The sequence below is a fragment of the Falco cherrug genome, chromosome Z, assembly GCF_023634085.1.
Source record: "Falco cherrug isolate bFalChe1 chromosome Z, bFalChe1.pri, whole genome shotgun sequence".
Classification (NCBI taxonomy): Eukaryota; Metazoa; Chordata; class Aves; order Falconiformes; family Falconidae; genus Falco; species Falco cherrug.
The window spans coordinates 39,589,458-39,605,758 of NC_073720.1; the positions used below are offsets into that span (position 1 = coordinate 39,589,458).

Below are 16,301 nucleotides of genomic sequence, written 5' to 3' on the forward strand. Positions count from 1 at the left end.
CCGATATTTATTTGACGTACAGGTAGCATCGCTGCTCGCCTAAAGAACTGCAAGCAGAGAAGGGCCAAGGGATCTAGCCAGGGCGGGAACAAGCGGGGCGCTAGGTGCCCCGATCCTGCGGGACCCCGCAACGCGCCGGCGCTGAGGCGCCCCACGCGGGGCCTGGCCCGCACCCGCCAGCGCCACGCCGAGCAGCCGCGCCGCCCCCGGGAATCCCAGACCGCCCACGCCGCCCTCGGCCGCCTCCCGCTGCCGCCACGGCCACGCCCCCCGGAGGGCGGGGCGGGCGCGCTGCATCAGTTCCTTCGCACCCTCCCGAAGCAGACGCAGCTCGGGCGGGCGGCGGTGCGCTCGCTGCCGCGGATCCCCGTGCGCGCCCTCAGTCCGTCCCCCGCGGCTCCTCACCGCCCCTGGGCGGCAGCGTGCATGGCCCGGCTCGGAGGTGGCGTCGGAGGAGGTGGGGCCGATGGGTGGGTACTGCTCCCTCTTCCTCCTCCTCCTCTTATTCTCCTCCCCTCTGTCCCTCTCAGTCTTTCCCTCGTCTCTTCTGCTGTCTACGGAGCATCTCGCTTCGCGCAGCGGCCGCCGCTGCCGCTGCTTCGGGAACAAAGGAGGGAAGCGGCGGCGGCGGTGCTGCCAGCTTCGCGTCCCCCAGTCCCTCTCCTGCCCCGGCTGCCGCGGCGCTTTCTCCGACACCCGCTGCGGGGTTTCTGGCCCCCGCCGAGAGCAGGTAGGTGAGGGGGGCTGGGCTGGGCTAACCAGGGCCCTCACGGCAGCGAGGGGTGCTCGGGCCTCCCCGCGGGCGATCCCGCCGCTCTCTGCCTCTGCCAGCGGCCTCCTGCCGGCTGGTCCGCGGCGCGGGGCCAGGCCGGGGGCCGGGCCGGCGCAGAGCTGTGCCCGGCCGGCGGCGAGGCTGTGCGGTTTCCCTGACTGGCGGTGGTGAGTCCGTGGGAGCCGGCAGCGGCACGGGGCCTGGCGGCGGGCGGCCCGGGCGTGACTCAGGGGTTTGCGAGGAGCGGCTCGGCCCCGCCGCCCCGGCTGGGCACCTCCGGCCGCCGTAGCTGCTCCTTGGCCCCGCAGCCTCTGGGTCTTTTGTGTTCCGGTGTCCTCGGCGGAGGAGGCGGGGGGGGGTAGCGGGGGTAGCAATTAAACCGCGCTGCAGGCGCTTGGCAGTGGCTCCGCTTTTGTCTCACTCGCCCATCCGGGCTTCACCCTTTTCGGGAAGTGCCCGGTGTCGATTCGTACTCTCCGTATCGACCCCTCCGCCCCGGTTTCCCCGAGAGTGGCCGTGCAGGGGCGAGCGGCCCGAACCGCCTCGGTCAACTCCCCTTGCGCTTTGTTTCTGTGTTTCTCTTGTTTAACTGTGGTCCCTCTCCCAGAGGAGGATGATGAGGTAAGTTAGTATTTAGGCCAGCAAGCCCATCGCTGACGCAGTTCCCGGGGTTTATGGTTGATTTCAGTGCACGTTGGGGCCTTTATTTCCGCCGTTATACTGAAATGCGGGACCGCTGCGCGGCCAGGCGCTGCGTTGTGCCCGCCGCCTCGGGGGCGGAAGGGCGGCTGAGCTGCAGGGCCCGGGGCGCCGGCAGGATACACGCTGCCCCCCACACCCCGACCTTCGCTGGTAACGGCGAGGGTGAGCGGCCTCAGTTGCTGCTGGACTTAACACGCGGAATAAAAGCTCTCATTGTGTTGGGAGGTCCCGGGGCCAAGCAGGAGCACCCCTGAGGTGAAGACCGGCTCCTGTTGGTGGCAGAACGAAGACTTCTTTTTTTTTCTTTTTTTTTAAAATCATAATCTTTTCTTCTCTTCCCGAAGAGGAACAGTTGGGTTTAACCACCCACCGCCGGGATGATGGGGCGCGTTTGCGAAGCGGTGGCGGCCCGCTGGGCCCCGAGCACACCCCGCCGTCCTCCGTGCTGCGAGCCGGCGGCGGCGATGGCAGCGGGAGATGACGGGCCGGTGATGCTGCATTTTCTGGATTGGATTTCCGCACCCCCGTGGAAGGGAAGGGTGATCGGCTGCCGTCTCCTGCGGCGGGCCGCCGGGGCCCGGTGGGTCGCGCCGGAGCCGGCGGCCTGCGGGAGATATAAATAGGGGCTGACTTCAGCGTGCCGGCGGAGCGGGCCGTCACGTCGCAGCCGTCTGACAGGCGGAAGCGCGGGCGCTCGCCCATGTGACCGGCCGGGGCGGCGCGGCCGGGGGCTGATCGCCGGGACAGCGGCACGGAGCTGGTGCAGGGGGGCTTAGCAGGCTGCCGGTGCGCGAGGGCCGGCCAGGGTGGTGCAGGGCGGCGGTGAGCGCTTTCAGGAGAAACAGGGCTGGCACCTGGGTCACCTTGCAGAGCCTGGCAAAGTGCGACTTACCAGGCATGGGGTGACAAGGACATGAGCTTTGAATTAGGGGTGTGCGTTACAAGTAGTGGGAGAATGTGCTGATAAAGGAGCCGTGGAGACTCCGATTTGTAGCAGGCTAATACCAGCATTAGCACCTAAAGCTAGGTTTAGTAAGTGGTGAAACATGTTTGCAGCACACTCATTGGGAAGTGGAGCTAGTCGGTTGAGATTGGTGGTGGCGGTGTGTGATAGCACTTTGAGCTTAGCTGCTAAATAAAGGGGCAGAAGTATGGTCTTTGTTTGTATTGCATGGGCATAGGCCTACACGACAAGATGACAAGATTTTGGCTTTTTTAGATTTCTCTAGGTGGGTCATGGTTTCTTCTGACTTCCTTGACTGCTGTGCATAGCTGTAAAACTATCACAGTAAGCGTGAAGCTGTTTTGTAGGCCTGGAAAGAAACAATTTATATCTGGAAGGTGTTGTAAAGGCATGAGTAATACAAGTATTTATACCTGGAAAATTAGGTCCTGGGACCACCAGCAGACGAGCAGATGAATTTTGCTGGTTTACTTTCTCCTGCTCTTCTAACTCTTGGAGATGTAGTTTAGCTAGACAAAGGCATCTGTCAGTTGCAGTTGTCAAACTAGTGGAAAGTAAATGTACTACTTGCAGTGTGGGATTCCTTAATTAAAAGAAGTATTTGTCTATACACTGTAATGAATTTGCTTCTGGTGTTTTTGACTTATGAGCATCAGCAGTGAAATATCTCTTAATGTGACTGTTCCTGAATAGAAAGACAGGAATCTAGAGGTTACACTAAAATGTCTCCAGGTGCCATGTACAGTGCTTCTACTAAATTTAAATTTTGGGAGGACAAGCACAGTATTATTAGTGCCCTCAATTTGTAGCAGATTGCTTGATTACTGTGTTCCAGTTTTATTGCCTTTGGGAATCAAGGATTTGGTTGCTGCTCACTCTTTCTACTAACCTTGCTTTGCAGAGGTTAACTGGTAATGAAGGTGAAGTATTTTTACTCCTGACTTCTGCAGTGCATGGCAAAGAGTTAGCATTGTCTGCCTGTCGGAGGTTCAGAAGGCTCGCTGTAACTTTATTAAGACAAAGAATTTAACTGGTGCTTTTTTTATATATTTAGGCTGTGTAATGGAACATATTTAAGCTTAAAGTTGTTAATTTTATTTCTCTTGGAAGAGTAGGACCTAGTCTAAACTTACTATTTCAGAAATGCTCTTTAGGTTCTTGGTTGAAGGGCCTGTTGTACACATGTTCTTGCCAGTTGGTACTCAGTATCAGGTTTCATAAACAATTAAGCAATGTTCATGGTCTTGTTTTGGAAACTCCTTCTAAAGATAGGAATACGGACTTTAAATGGCTGGTGCTAGTACTTCAGAGATTTTTATTGTTCTGTTTAATAAATGTATTGTGAGAGTAGGAACCGCTAATAGTGGAATTAGCATCAAAATGATGCAAAATCAACGTTACTGGAAAAGTGGGGCTCTTCTGGAGTTGGGGGGGGAAATAAGCTGTTATTTGCCAGAACTTTTTAATAGATAAGAAATTGGTCTTGCTTATTCTGCATATCGCTATTAGTGCTCAGAGGATGGTGATAAAGGACTTTTTTGGCTGTGAGAATTTAATTTGGTCATAACCTGCACATGCAGCTCAGTACTCAACAAGTACATTGTTTCTTAGTATTGGTGTGATGATGCTTTCTTCTCTTAAAGGTTCATAACTATGTTATTCAGCAATACAATTGCGCTATTGAATGGTATATTAACATCCATATAACCCTCTTTAAGAATACTGGTATCATTTTTGGGTGCAGGGTGAGCAGACATACTTTAATTCTATAACCCATAATGGATTTTGGTGACATGCCAGCTCCTAATGCAGTTCTTGGTTTTATTTACAGCATTGAAATGACTCAGGAGACAAACCAGACCCCAGGGCCCATGCTGTGTAGTACGGGATGTGGATTTTATGGAAATCCTAGGACAAATGGGATGTGTTCTGTTTGCTACAAAGAGCATCTTCAGCGACAGCAGAACAGTGGTAGAATCAGCCCAATGGGTAAGGTTGTCTGTGGCTTTTTTGTTTTTCTTACTTTTAAAATATACAGAAGATGATGAGGAATCCCAGAACACTTTTCAGGAGAACTTCTGAAAGCTGTGTACTAAAACAATATCAAGAAGGAGAATACTACTTTAAATTACTACAAAGATAAAAATTTAAGTGTAATGTGTACTGCTACACTTGGCATTCAGCCATAACTTGCTTTGCCGGTTAGCCTCTTCTGTTAGCACAGATTTGTGGAATCTTTGTATTTTGGTTGTAAACAGTATAGCCTGTCTTAAAGGAAGAAGTAATATGCAGCAGCAGTGAAGATGGTGTGCAGACAGTTCGTAGCTGTATATGAAACTATTTGACTAGCATATATTCTACAGTTTGTTCATAACTAATTTTTTAAACTCCTGTTACATAGGAACAGCCAGTGGTTCAAACAGTCCTACCTCAGATGCTGCATCTGTACAGAGAGCAGAGACTAGCTTAAACAACTGTGAAGGTGCTGCTGGGAGCATATCTGAAAAATCAAGGTAAGATGAAGGTATGACTTCGAGGTTTGAGTGAGCTGGAGTGTACTGCAGCCTGAAGGCCTGCAGCAATCCTGCCTTAGTGCAGTGAGTTTCTGCAGAGGAAGAAAGGACGGTCTGTTAGACAGGGGTTTATGAATCTGTGTAAATGAAAACTGATTAAAATATGTGGGGTTGACTGCTACATTTAAAAGAATGTTTCTGATTCATCTGAAGAAACACTTGCTACAGGTTTGCCTGTTTTCTTCTAGAGTAACTAAAATGGAGTAAAAGATGTGTTTTGAAGATAACAGAAGCAGAGGACAGGAACATGTATCAGTAGTAATTGAATAGGTGGCTTATTAATAGATCTGGACAGTTTAAGCTGTTATTATGAATGCAAAACTAATGTAAGTTTTGTGTTTCATTGTACTTAAACAGAAACGTGCCTGTTGCCGCTTTGCCTGTAACGCAGCAAATGACAGAAATGAGCATCTCAAGAGAGGAAAAAGTAACACCAAAAAGTGAGACTGAGCCAGGTATGTTTGGAGAGTAACAGTGGGTTCAACTGTTGGTGTAAGAGAAGCTGATCGTTTGTTTACTTTCTAAGCAGGCATCTCCAGTTGCAGTGTTGGAACCGTTAAGGTGATTAAGTACTTTTTTTGAGTACTCTTCAGAGAATCAAGAAAAAGGATAGTGGCCCGGTAGAGTTTTAAGAGGCATGTTCAATGTTAGTGAAAATACTGTCACCTGTGAGGGTGGTTTTGGTTCCCAAATCTTTCTTTTTTAAGAGTAAGGCACGCTAAAACCGCATTTCAGCAAGGCGTTTGGTTCTGAAGTCAAAATGTTAAGATTTGTGTGTGCTGTTTAGCAGTACAAATCCTGCTGACTCACGACAGTCAGAATGGCTTGTTGCATGTGGAGAATGGAATTCTTCATAAATTACTTTTTACAGAGGAGTGAGGCTGTGGGGGAAGGGAATACTGGTATAAAAATACTAACGAAAGCTGTTTAGGATTCTTGAACTAACTGAGTAATCAGTTGATATCACCAAAGCATTGTTCTGCAGGTGCGGGATACTTGTGGCCTTCATTGCTGGGTTTGAATTGTCAAATGAAAAGTTTTATTCTTGTACTGGAAGTTAGCAGCTGTAGTAGTTAGTGCAAACTGTTTCTTGGAGGGAGGTGAGGAGGGGCAGCTTTCTTATCTACAACCAGTAAGTGAATTCATACCAATTTGTTCAAATGGATGTCTTAGCACACTTATTCCATGCTTATATTCACCCTTTTTAAATTTAACAGTTCTAAAACACAAAAAGCTTATGTTTAGTAAGAAGCTGATTTTTAGTGTGAAGTCTCTTCACTCAAGTTGAAGATAAATGTATTTTTTCAGTTTTGAAATCAGTGAAATTAAAATTGTAGGAGGTGCTACTCAGCCCTGTATAAAAGTGATTTTTATCTAGGTATATTTTTGCCAGCAAAGGCTGCTTTAACACCTGAATTTAATTGCTCAGTATTTGTACAGAGGATTTCACCATTTACCAGAAGTCCTACAAGACTTACATGATTAGTCAAGATTCTGTGACATGCATTAAAGTACAGTTATACAATATATTAGATTTTCTATTATGTATAGACTGAGAAGATATTTTTGCAGCTATTAACTTCCTGTAACTGATGTCTTCTGAAGAGGTTTTCTGTACATAAATGAGAAATAATTTAGACTTTGCTACAATACCCATCTCGCCATGTTATGAATTCCTACTTGAAATGTGGCAAGCAGGAGAGAGGAACACATGAAATGGTAGTGGTAGAGGTGGTGGTGAAGTAGCAGGTGGCTTTACTCTTACTAGAACTTCCAGTAGGAATTTGTCCTTTTGCCAGGTGTAAAGGACAATCTTCAGTTATTGTTGATCTGTTACGTGTTTTTCAGGTACTGTGGGTCAGCTGTATGACGGGTAGTGTCATACAGCACTATTGATTAGAACAGGGTGAAGGAGAAACAAAAGTAGCATGTATTAATTGTAAATAACCTTGCAGGCTGAAACTAGTAAAAGCTGTCACAAGCTTTTGTAGAGATTGCTGGAAAAACTACCAGAACTTCATTGTTCTGGTAAAAACCTTGTGGAACAAAACTGCCTTCCTGAGTACATACTTGTAAATTTGTGAGACAGCCTCAATGGCAGAGTTCTATTTTAAGTATTATGATTTAAACAGATTGTAGATAGCATAGAATAATGTCTTTATATGCTGTTAGGGTTTGTTGGACTTCTGAACTGTGTAGTGTTAGCTGTAGTCACTGGTACACTGATCTGTCTTGCAGGCAAAAGACTTTTTATAAAAATAGTCATGTCTGGACTAGTTGCATTTTTTCTTCTCTTCCTTTTCCCAGCAGCATTCAATATGTGTTGGTCACCCCTCTCAAGGAGGATTTGAAACAATGGTAAATAATTTACATCGCCTCATAACAACAAAGCTAATGCTGTCTATGAGGTGTAATCCTCTAATGCTACAGTTGTGGAGTTGCTAATGAAAACACAGCCTAGTTGTAAGCACAGTCTGACCCTAGAAACTGCACCTCATAACTGTCTATTACCAAGTAACAGATCATGAACAAACAATGTAGTCTTCAAGCAAGGTAGATTGTTCTCCCCTCAATGTCTTCAACAGTATGAAGTCACCTTCTCTTGTGCCAGATTTTCATTGGCAAATCAAATTTTGGATATTTCCCTACAAGCCAAAAAGTTAAAACTAGAACTACATCTGGTGAACTGATCTATTTTTTTAGCAGTCTGTAGCATAGAATTATACTTGCTTGCTGTTAGGATTGAAGCAACTGACTTCAAGGTAGTGAAATTGAGACCAATGAAACTTAGCAGGCTTAATTGTCCTGATTGTTTTGGTTTTTTGTTTTTTTTCACCCTGATTTTTTTTTTTCCCACCCCCTTCACACAGGTTGAGATTGCGGCCTGGATTCTCATTCAGAACAAATCTGGTGCTAATACAATTAATTGTATCTTAACATTTAAAGGAGGAAAGGCATGATGGATATAACTGCTCTGGTTGGCTGTAATTCACATGTCTAATGTGCTGTTTTCTTGTAACTGGTACTTTCTTAGTTCAACTTGTTTATTGCAGTTTTAGAATGGAACAGTGGTGTATATTCAGTGCAGTTGTCTGAACTGCTGGTGAGTCAGAAGTATAAACTTTATGTGCAAACTCATATTCATAAGCAAGCACTATTTACAAAATACTTCTTACAGGATTTTGATAAGGTTCTACACTTAGGGATTGAATTCTAATACAGTCTTGACTGAAGTCAGAATATACCTGTCACAGAAATATGATTCATAGTTGCTTTTTTGCTGTGTTGAGTTGCAGGAATTAAATGCAAGACCTAGCAAACTCCTTTCCTTGTGTTAAGCAATCAGAGCAATCTATCTACCAAGTTGGTGAAGGCATAGTGGAGCCTGTTCCTTACATGAGTGGGTTGGTTTTTTAGCAGTTACTCAAATGGAAATGGAAGATCTGTAGAAGAAAAAGAACTGTATATTAGTAACATAGTTATATAATGATAAAAAATAAACTGTTTTGAAAACAAGTATGTTTAAACAACTATGTTGTTTAAATTTATAGGATATTTCCAGCATTTTCTTGCACTTTTGTAGGTCATTACCTTGCTGAATGCTCAGCTTCTGATCAGGTGTTTCCAGACTTAATTGATATCAACATGTGTATCAGACTTGGAGTTTTGTTTGGGGTGTTCTTTCAGGGTTTTTGGTGGTTTGGCTTTTTTTTAAAACCCAGTAATAGCTCTGTTTTAGGGAGTGGTATAATTAGCTATCATTTTTGTGAAGCCACAGCTGCAGAGCATGACTGCTTATAAAGAAAGTGAACCAGAAATTGAACTGATTATGGTATTGTGTAATCTACAATTTTAAAAATACCTAAATACTGAACTCTATAATTCCATTCATGTTTTAGCTTACCCTTCCTGTTTCTGAGTAAATCGGCTTCAGAAGACTGCATGCAATGGTGGTTGGCTCACGTGTCTCTTGGATTTCTACCAAACCAATATGATTAGAGTTATTTTACAACAGTCCTGCATTCAGGTTGAGACCCTGTTATGGGTTACCCTTGCTTATATTGTAGATAAACCAGTGTGTTGCAAGTAGTACTGTGAGTAAGACGCCAAGTAAACAGCTAGCTTTGAGATATGGTAGACTGAAGATGATATTTGTTAATCTTGTTGCAATGAGTGCCTTGTTAATCTGACTTATTTTCACGCATGACTATAGTACTTTAGGCATGTTGCTATGTATAGACAGTTCATTTGTGGCTGTTGGTAAAATTGTCTGATAAAACAATTCTGTCTTGTGTTGGAAATAATAATTTCATCTTCACGTTCCCCATGTCTGCTGTAGCTTCACCCTGGATTGAAACAATTCTGAAAGGGATCCATTAGTCTCTCCTAAGCCCTGAAGCTGTTCACCTTGCTTCAGGTGTCTGGGGACCCAACTGTTGGTTCTGTCATTGTTGGTGATAGGGCACTGTTACTTTAACAGTGGTATGCCACAGACATCAAGTCTTCATGGTGACCAAATAAACCATGTTTCTGTGATACTGAAACTGGGGTATCTTTACATTGTATTAATGTAGCGGTAAAGATACTCAATACTTTATTTAGTTGGGCATGTGGGAGATAGGTTGCATGCTGCCAAACGTTTCTATTCACTTTCTATGTTATGAAATAAAACATGATGGGAGCTTATTCTGCAGCCTTTTGTCATGGGCATCTGGGTCAACATAGCAATTGTAGTTCACAAAGAATAAAGTTTTTATGCTCAGGAAGCCTGGTAAAGCATAATAAAATTTTAACCTGGAAAGATGGACAGTATTTATGTACAAGTCCATTTTGTTAATATGCAATGTAAGGATTGCAGTTTCTAGTACAGCTTTCTGCTCCATTTCTGCAGAAGTGCAGTCTAATGTCTTTCTGATTACTTTTGACTTTACCTCTTTTGTTCTTGTTGTAATTTAATCTCGTTCTTAATTTTTCCAGTTCTTCCATGGTGGGATTTGGGCTTAGCTTCAAGTCAGAATGCTTAAATCAGTTTTCCTTATGCTTTCAAGACTTTGCTCCACTGGTGTGCTTACCACTTATAGTACAGTGAAAGTCATGCAGTTTAAGCTGTTGGGATCTTGTTTTGGTTAATTTTTATTTAGTCAGAGAAGCTTTAAAAAACTCATTGGTGTTACTTTGGTAGCCCTTTGTGGTCGCACTTTGATATAGGGAGGGTTAAAAAGTTTGCTTTATTTTCATCATGTTTTGTTCAACTGAAACAGGATTCATACCTTTCCAGTGTGAAATTTGAGGGGAAAATACTTACGGTAGGCATGCTCTTTTGCAGCAGCTCAACTGGTTTATGTAAGAAAAACTAATGTCAGTTTTGAAAAGCCTGTTCTTAAAGTGGTTTGTAATTTTGAATGGCTGTCCCACATGGTCACTGTGATTTAATACTTTGGGACTGAAGAAGAACTTTGTTCTCCAGTGTCCAAGACCTTTCTGTGTATGTGTTGAATAGCTTTCATGCTGTGGCATGTGGCTAACTTTTTTCATCAGTGGCCTTGCTGTTCCCACATGCCTTTTGTAAAGATGCATCTTATCTCAGACTGCACGTGAAGTTTTCCCAAATTCATGATGTATTGCCTATATTTATGGCTTTTTTTTTTTTCAGGTACCCAATACTAGGTTTTTATTAGTCTTTGTTATCCTAGCAGATCAGTGAGTCTTCCTTGGGCATCATGGAAATGCATCTTACAGTGCCTACAGATAAAAACTTAAGACCAAAACAATAGTTAAAGGCCTGCTCAGCCCGGAAAATCTCTTGCTCCTATGTTTTTCAGCCTTGTAAAAGGAGAACTGGTTTGATAAAACTCAAGTGAAGTAAACCTGATTGGGTAACCTCTTGAGCTGAGTGTTGGGAAGGGAAATAACCAAGGTGATGGAGAGAGGTATTTGCCAACAGGAACTCTGATAAAAGGGATGAAACCTGTTTTAGTGGTGAAGGGTTTGCTTCATCTGAAAGTTGTTACTGAGGAAGCAGGTCTACAGTTACCTGTAACGGTTATTTTCCAATGTTTAGCATTTTTTTCAGCCACTTGTTCCATGATGATCATACAGCAGTCATTCAGAGACTTGGCCTAATGATTAACGCTGTGATGTCTGGCATAAAATGAGTTTCCTATATTGAGGACTGGAACTGTACTTGCCCAGTTGGATTTGACTTACGTGCTAAAGGAACCCTTTTATGACAAGCAGTTCTCAGGATAGCGTTTGATGAATTTATATTTGCTGCTGATGTCATGCCAGAACAACTACAGTTTATGGTATTTTTCATCTTTCAGGTTGATGAAAAGGGATTTTTCTCACAGAGCTTTAAGTGAGAGGCAGGATAGGCAGCTTTGCCTCTGTCCTAGCTATTACTCAGAAGCACTTTTTTGAAGGTTTGACAAGATAAAAATGCATCATCAAGCTAAACTGGTGTAAAAGAATAGTAGAGTTCTGTATTCATGGGAAGTAATAAGTTGAACATCTTATTTGGTTTTAGGGGGCTGTGCCCCATCTTGTCTTGGGACCTTTGAGTGCCTATTAACTCGTTGTGTTCTGCTTTTCCTTGGAATATGTTTTAGTGGTGAGGGAAGGATCCTGTTTATCATCCCTTTCAGGAAATGTGCTGCTATAGTTTCTTAAGATACTTTTTGTCATGTTCCAGTTCCTGGCTGGGCTGCCAGTTGTCACAGCTTCTTCATGCAGAGGAGAAAGTATATCTGTAGTAGTTGGTAACATTTTCCCTTAAATGGATTTGTTTTCAGTGTCTTTGTTTTGTGGTAGTGATCTACTAGGCTATCTCTGCTTTGGTGATTCCAGGGAAGTTGCTGTTTCCAGTTTTCCTTCCCTGTGGGCGTGATAGGCAGTGATAAAGGTTGCTCCTCTTTTCATTTTCTCTTGGTGTGTATTGTGAATGACTTACGCATTTTCTTTTACATCTGATTGAAACAGAATGCATGCTCCCAGGGCTCATATTTGTAAGCTGGTTCTGATGCAGATGAAACTTCCCTTGACTACCTATACACCACTTGCAAAGTGTGTGAGCATTTCTGGTTCCTCTGTTTAATCTGCCATGTTTTAGGATTATAACTTCATTTTAAAACAAATTAGCAATATAGCAAATCTAAAAGGAGTTTGACCATGCTTTTTGTGAGGTGTTTAGTGATTACTTTCAAGGCCGTAGCTAGTGGCTGTTAGCCAAGGTGCATAGTATCCAGCAGGCTTATGCTCTTTGTGATGTCACTGGTCTTAACCTGTTTTTTAGTCACAGGCTCTCAGACTGGTTAATTGATACCAAACACTGCTTTCCTTGAGATTTAAACACAAGTTCAGAGGATTGTATCAATTCATCTAGAATGTTACTCAAGCCAAATTTTTTTCTCAAAGCAAAGCAGCAGAAATTACTCCAAGAAGTAGCAATAGCATCAGTGATCATGGTGCTAGTGCTGTAATAATAGTTCTATCACTCAGACCTGGCAGAAGAGCACTGAGACTGAATTTCCAAAACTTTAAGGAAAAGATCTATGCCAGGTGACAGAAATTAAAGTGAAGTGATGAATGGCCTTGGTTATTTGTTAGGACTGTTGCTATAATGTATAAGAAAATATTAGCAGCCATTGTTTTACTGCATGAAATTTTTTAAGCGCTGAAGATTCCTTATTACCTCTGAGAGCTTGTCACTTTTAAATCTTGTTTAGATTATGAAGTCCTCATTGGAGGCTGTCTTATACAGTGAATTGTGAGGCTTTTTAGGTTAGTGGTAATAGTGAGCTGGGTGTTTAGAGTACCTGTGAACATGGTAATGCAAACACAATTTTAAAAAACGAGTATAAAGGGTAAACAGAAAACCAATCAATATAACTGTTTCTTCAAGTCAGGGGAAAAAAAAATCCACTTTTCACAGGATACAACATTTACTGATCCAAAAGCATCTCAACTAACAAATCCTATTTGTGTGTGTAGAGTTTATTACAAATAAGTCCTTAAAGCCTACATATGCTACCTATTCTGTAATGTGTTCTATAGTTTGTTCTATTTTAGAACAATAGGTGTCATACAGCTGGGAGTGTTCAGGAAAAATGTACCAGGAGCAGGTGTTAAGTTGTGTACAAAACCAACTCAGCTTTCCTCTGTACTAGTTTGGATATAAAGATGACATTTTAAAAGTTTCATGGAAAAAAAAAAAAGTACTTTTTTAACAATCAGATTCACAGAAGGGCAAACCTTTATCCTGCAGAGAACTTAAATCAAAGCTGACTCATTTTGTCTGCAGGTATTCATAACAGAGGCAGTTGAGGAATGACTTATTTTGAAGCTGAATGTAGTACAATAATACAGATAGTCAGTGTGAATCTGCACTTGATTCTTTAAATTACTGGAAGTGTCAAAAACATGAGAAATCTTTAAACTGTGCGTGTCTTGTAGCTGTGTTCTGGATCTGTCACAGAATCAGTGGCTTGTTAGCTGCTGTCCTTGTGAACTATTTTAGGCATCTTGACTTCACAAGTGTACTGGCAGAGTAATCCTTCTAAAATATGTTCCTATTAGTTATGCTCTCTACAGGTATCCCCTCTGTTCAACAACTTTAGCCCTGACAATACTGTTATTGTTTTATATTAAATCTTACTTGATCACATGATTTTTTTAAAAATATTAAATGTGTGCTTAGAATTTCTGGAGTGCCTTCCAAATCCTTAATGCCTGTATGCGCCTGTACAGGTGTAACAAGTGCCTTGTATTTTCTAGCTGGTGGGACTGTGGGGAAGATCTGATTTGTTTTGTGTAGAGCCAAAAGGGAAGAACAGAGTACCTGGAAATCCCTATTCCTGATTTACATTTTCATAGACTTGCCTATGTAGTCCTCTGGAAAACAAACATCAGGGTCTTTAGTAGAGGTATTTAATACACAAGAAATACATGCATGCTACTGAATAGCTAGTGAAGTCAAGAACAGGAAATTTAACCTTTACTTGCTTTACTTGCTTCAACAGTTGTTACTCAACCAAGCCCATCAGTTTCTCAGCCTAGTACTTCCCAGGATGAAGAGAGAGCCCCTGAGCTGCCCAAACCAAAGAAGAACAGATGTTTCATGTGCAGAAAGAAGGTTGGCCTTACAGGTATGAGAACACCTGTCAATTTTGAACACATTGGTATGATTAGTTGCCTCTTGCTAGATTAAACTTGGTGAAATGTCTCTACCGTTAAATTTAATTTGCTTCTTCAGGATCCCAACAAATTAGTACAGCTGTTCATCTTTCTTACTCTGTATGTCAGAGTACATGAACATACCCTGCTTGTAGTGACTAAGCCCCTAATTTACAACTTATATATGAAGCTTCCTATTGATGTTGCTGCTTTTTCTATCTACAGGATTTGACTGCCGATGTGGAAACTTATTTTGTGGACTTCATCGTTATTCTGACAAGCATAACTGCCCATATGATTACAAAGCAGAAGCTGCAGCAAAAATCAGGAAAGAGAACCCAGTTGTGGTGGCTGAAAAAATCCAGAGAATATAAATTAACCTGCTTGTGAAAAGACTGACTTTGTTTTGTTCTTAATACATCCTAGGAAAACATGAAAGAGCAGGTGCATGGCCATTTTCCTTTGTTCTTCAAAGTTTCACTTTCAGCCTTGTCTGTCTTAATGATATTTCAGGATGTTTGGGTGTTTCTTACAGGCAGAACTGGGTAGATAACAGCCCTTGAAAATATATATGCTCTCCCCAGGATATAATTGGATGGTTAGAAACTTGCACAGGGGACAGACCCTCTAGTTAACATGTGCCAAACAGATATATGCTATCTGCACGTTTGCAGCATATCTACTGTTTGAAGTGTATTTGAAGTATATCATCTTTGGCTAGTGTTACGTGCCTGTTTTGAAGAAGGGTATGTCAAAAAGGTTGGTAGTCTAATTCTATCATTTAAAATCTCATTCTCATTTTAGTTTTCACACTCCATTGTTTTTCAGCAGAATGTAAGCTATGTAGAGGGGTCCACCATGCCAGTAAGATCAGTGTTGGTGCCATATTTTAGAAAGTCACTTTTCCATTTTTCTCAGTATAATTGATAAAATCAGATAAGTATAAAGGGAAAGCTATTTCATAGGTTCCCAAAGGAAATGTGAACTGGCCTGCAACAGTTGTTAGCTTTTTCTTGTATAGTTAGAAATGTTACATAGCACAAGCTTGACAGGTTGACTTACAAAAAAAAGCTATGTAAGTTTAGACATGCCACAGCAACTCTGTCAACTGACATGTGTCTGATGGGTAAGTTCCTGAAGTGTGGTGTCTGCTTACCTTCTGTGTATTCACAGTTCATAAGGGCATAATTTTTTCCTGTTTTCAGTGTAACAGTTGCACCATTCTGCATGGAAAACCATCCCCAACATGGCTGCTGTAGAATTCAGTTGTAGATGGAACCACTCTTGAAGGGTTGTTTTATTACTTTTAATTGTACTTGAGTGTAGAACTGTAGTGTTCTTGGGTGTATTGCATGGGCTGCATTATCTACAGCATTGTACAATAACAACTCTAGAAAAGGCACTATACTTCACTGATGCTTGTCTGGTAATATCACTTCTGTGTTATAATGGAAGGGGGTTTTGTGATGTATGAAACTTGTGTTTATATAAAAACAAGTACAGTTTAGACTAGTGTTGTGGTAATGCCTGTTCTCATCTGTAAATAGTTATGTATGTATACAAGGCGCTACTCCTGAACTTCTGATTTCTATTGCAGTAGTCAGTCATAGTTTTTACTTCATTACTAAAAGCATCTCAGTTTTGCTTCTGACTTCATCCTTCTGAGTTACTAGATCTGTAGACATGTACAGATAGTTCATATTTATGTACTGCACATAATCATGCTACCCAGCATCTATGCTACGTTGTATTATGTAAATAATAAAAGTAATGTACAGAAGGCAATACTTTCTTTGTGATAGTTTATTGGTTTTAGTTATTGCTGTGATCAGAAAGTGGGCTTGTAAAGTTCAAGGTGCAAAGTTAGTATAAAATTCTTATAGATGTTGTCTTTATGCTTAAGCTTGCCTATGTCTTCATTTCTTATTTGGATATACCAACTTCTAAAATAACTTGTGTGAGCAGCTGGAATACAGATAACTACTCGATGGCTTGACAAAAATACCAGCAAACAGCAGCGTGCTTAAAAGGGAGCAAAGGAAGGCACTAGCAACGAACTTCAAAGGCTTTTTCTTTTGCCTACAAAACTTTTTTCCAGTGGATCTGTTACAATAGAACC

At 42.4% G+C, this 16,301-nt stretch overlaps 1 protein-coding gene across 4 annotated transcripts; it reads left to right on the forward strand.

Moving 5' to 3' along the window:
* Positions 1–291: 291 nt before the first annotated feature.
* On the forward strand, positions 292–15,967 carry ZFAND5 (zinc finger AN1-type containing 5). 4 transcript variants are annotated; one of them, XM_055699483.1, is made up of 6 exons: positions 292–470; positions 4,270–4,427; positions 4,840–4,951; positions 5,369–5,466; positions 14,029–14,154; positions 14,408–15,967. In XM_055699483.1, the coding sequence occupies exons 1-6, from the start codon at positions 427–429 to the stop codon at positions 14,554–14,556; spliced, it is 687 nt and encodes a 228-aa protein (XP_055555458.1). In that variant the 5' UTR covers positions 292–426; the 3' UTR covers positions 14,557–15,967. The 4 variants fall into 4 exon arrangements, with proteins under 4 accessions (XP_055555458.1, XP_055555461.1, XP_055555460.1 ...); XM_055699486.1 differs by having other exon boundaries at positions 320–457; XM_055699485.1 differs by lacking the exon at positions 292–470 and adding an exon at positions 516–730.
* The last annotated feature ends 334 nt before the right edge of the window (positions 15,968–16,301 follow it).

Coding starts and splice junctions, on each gene's coding strand:
- ZFAND5 (XM_055699483.1), top strand. CDS start 427: ATGGCCCGGCTCGGAGGTGGCGTCGGAGGAGGTGGGGCCGATGG. Junction 4,952..5,368: donor AGCATATCTGAAAAATCAAG/GTAAGATGAAGG, acceptor GTACTTAAACAG/AAACGTGCCTGTTGCCGCTT. Junction 5,467..14,028: donor AAAAAGTGAGACTGAGCCAG/GTATGTTTGGAG, acceptor TTGCTTCAACAG/TTGTTACTCAACCAAGCCCA.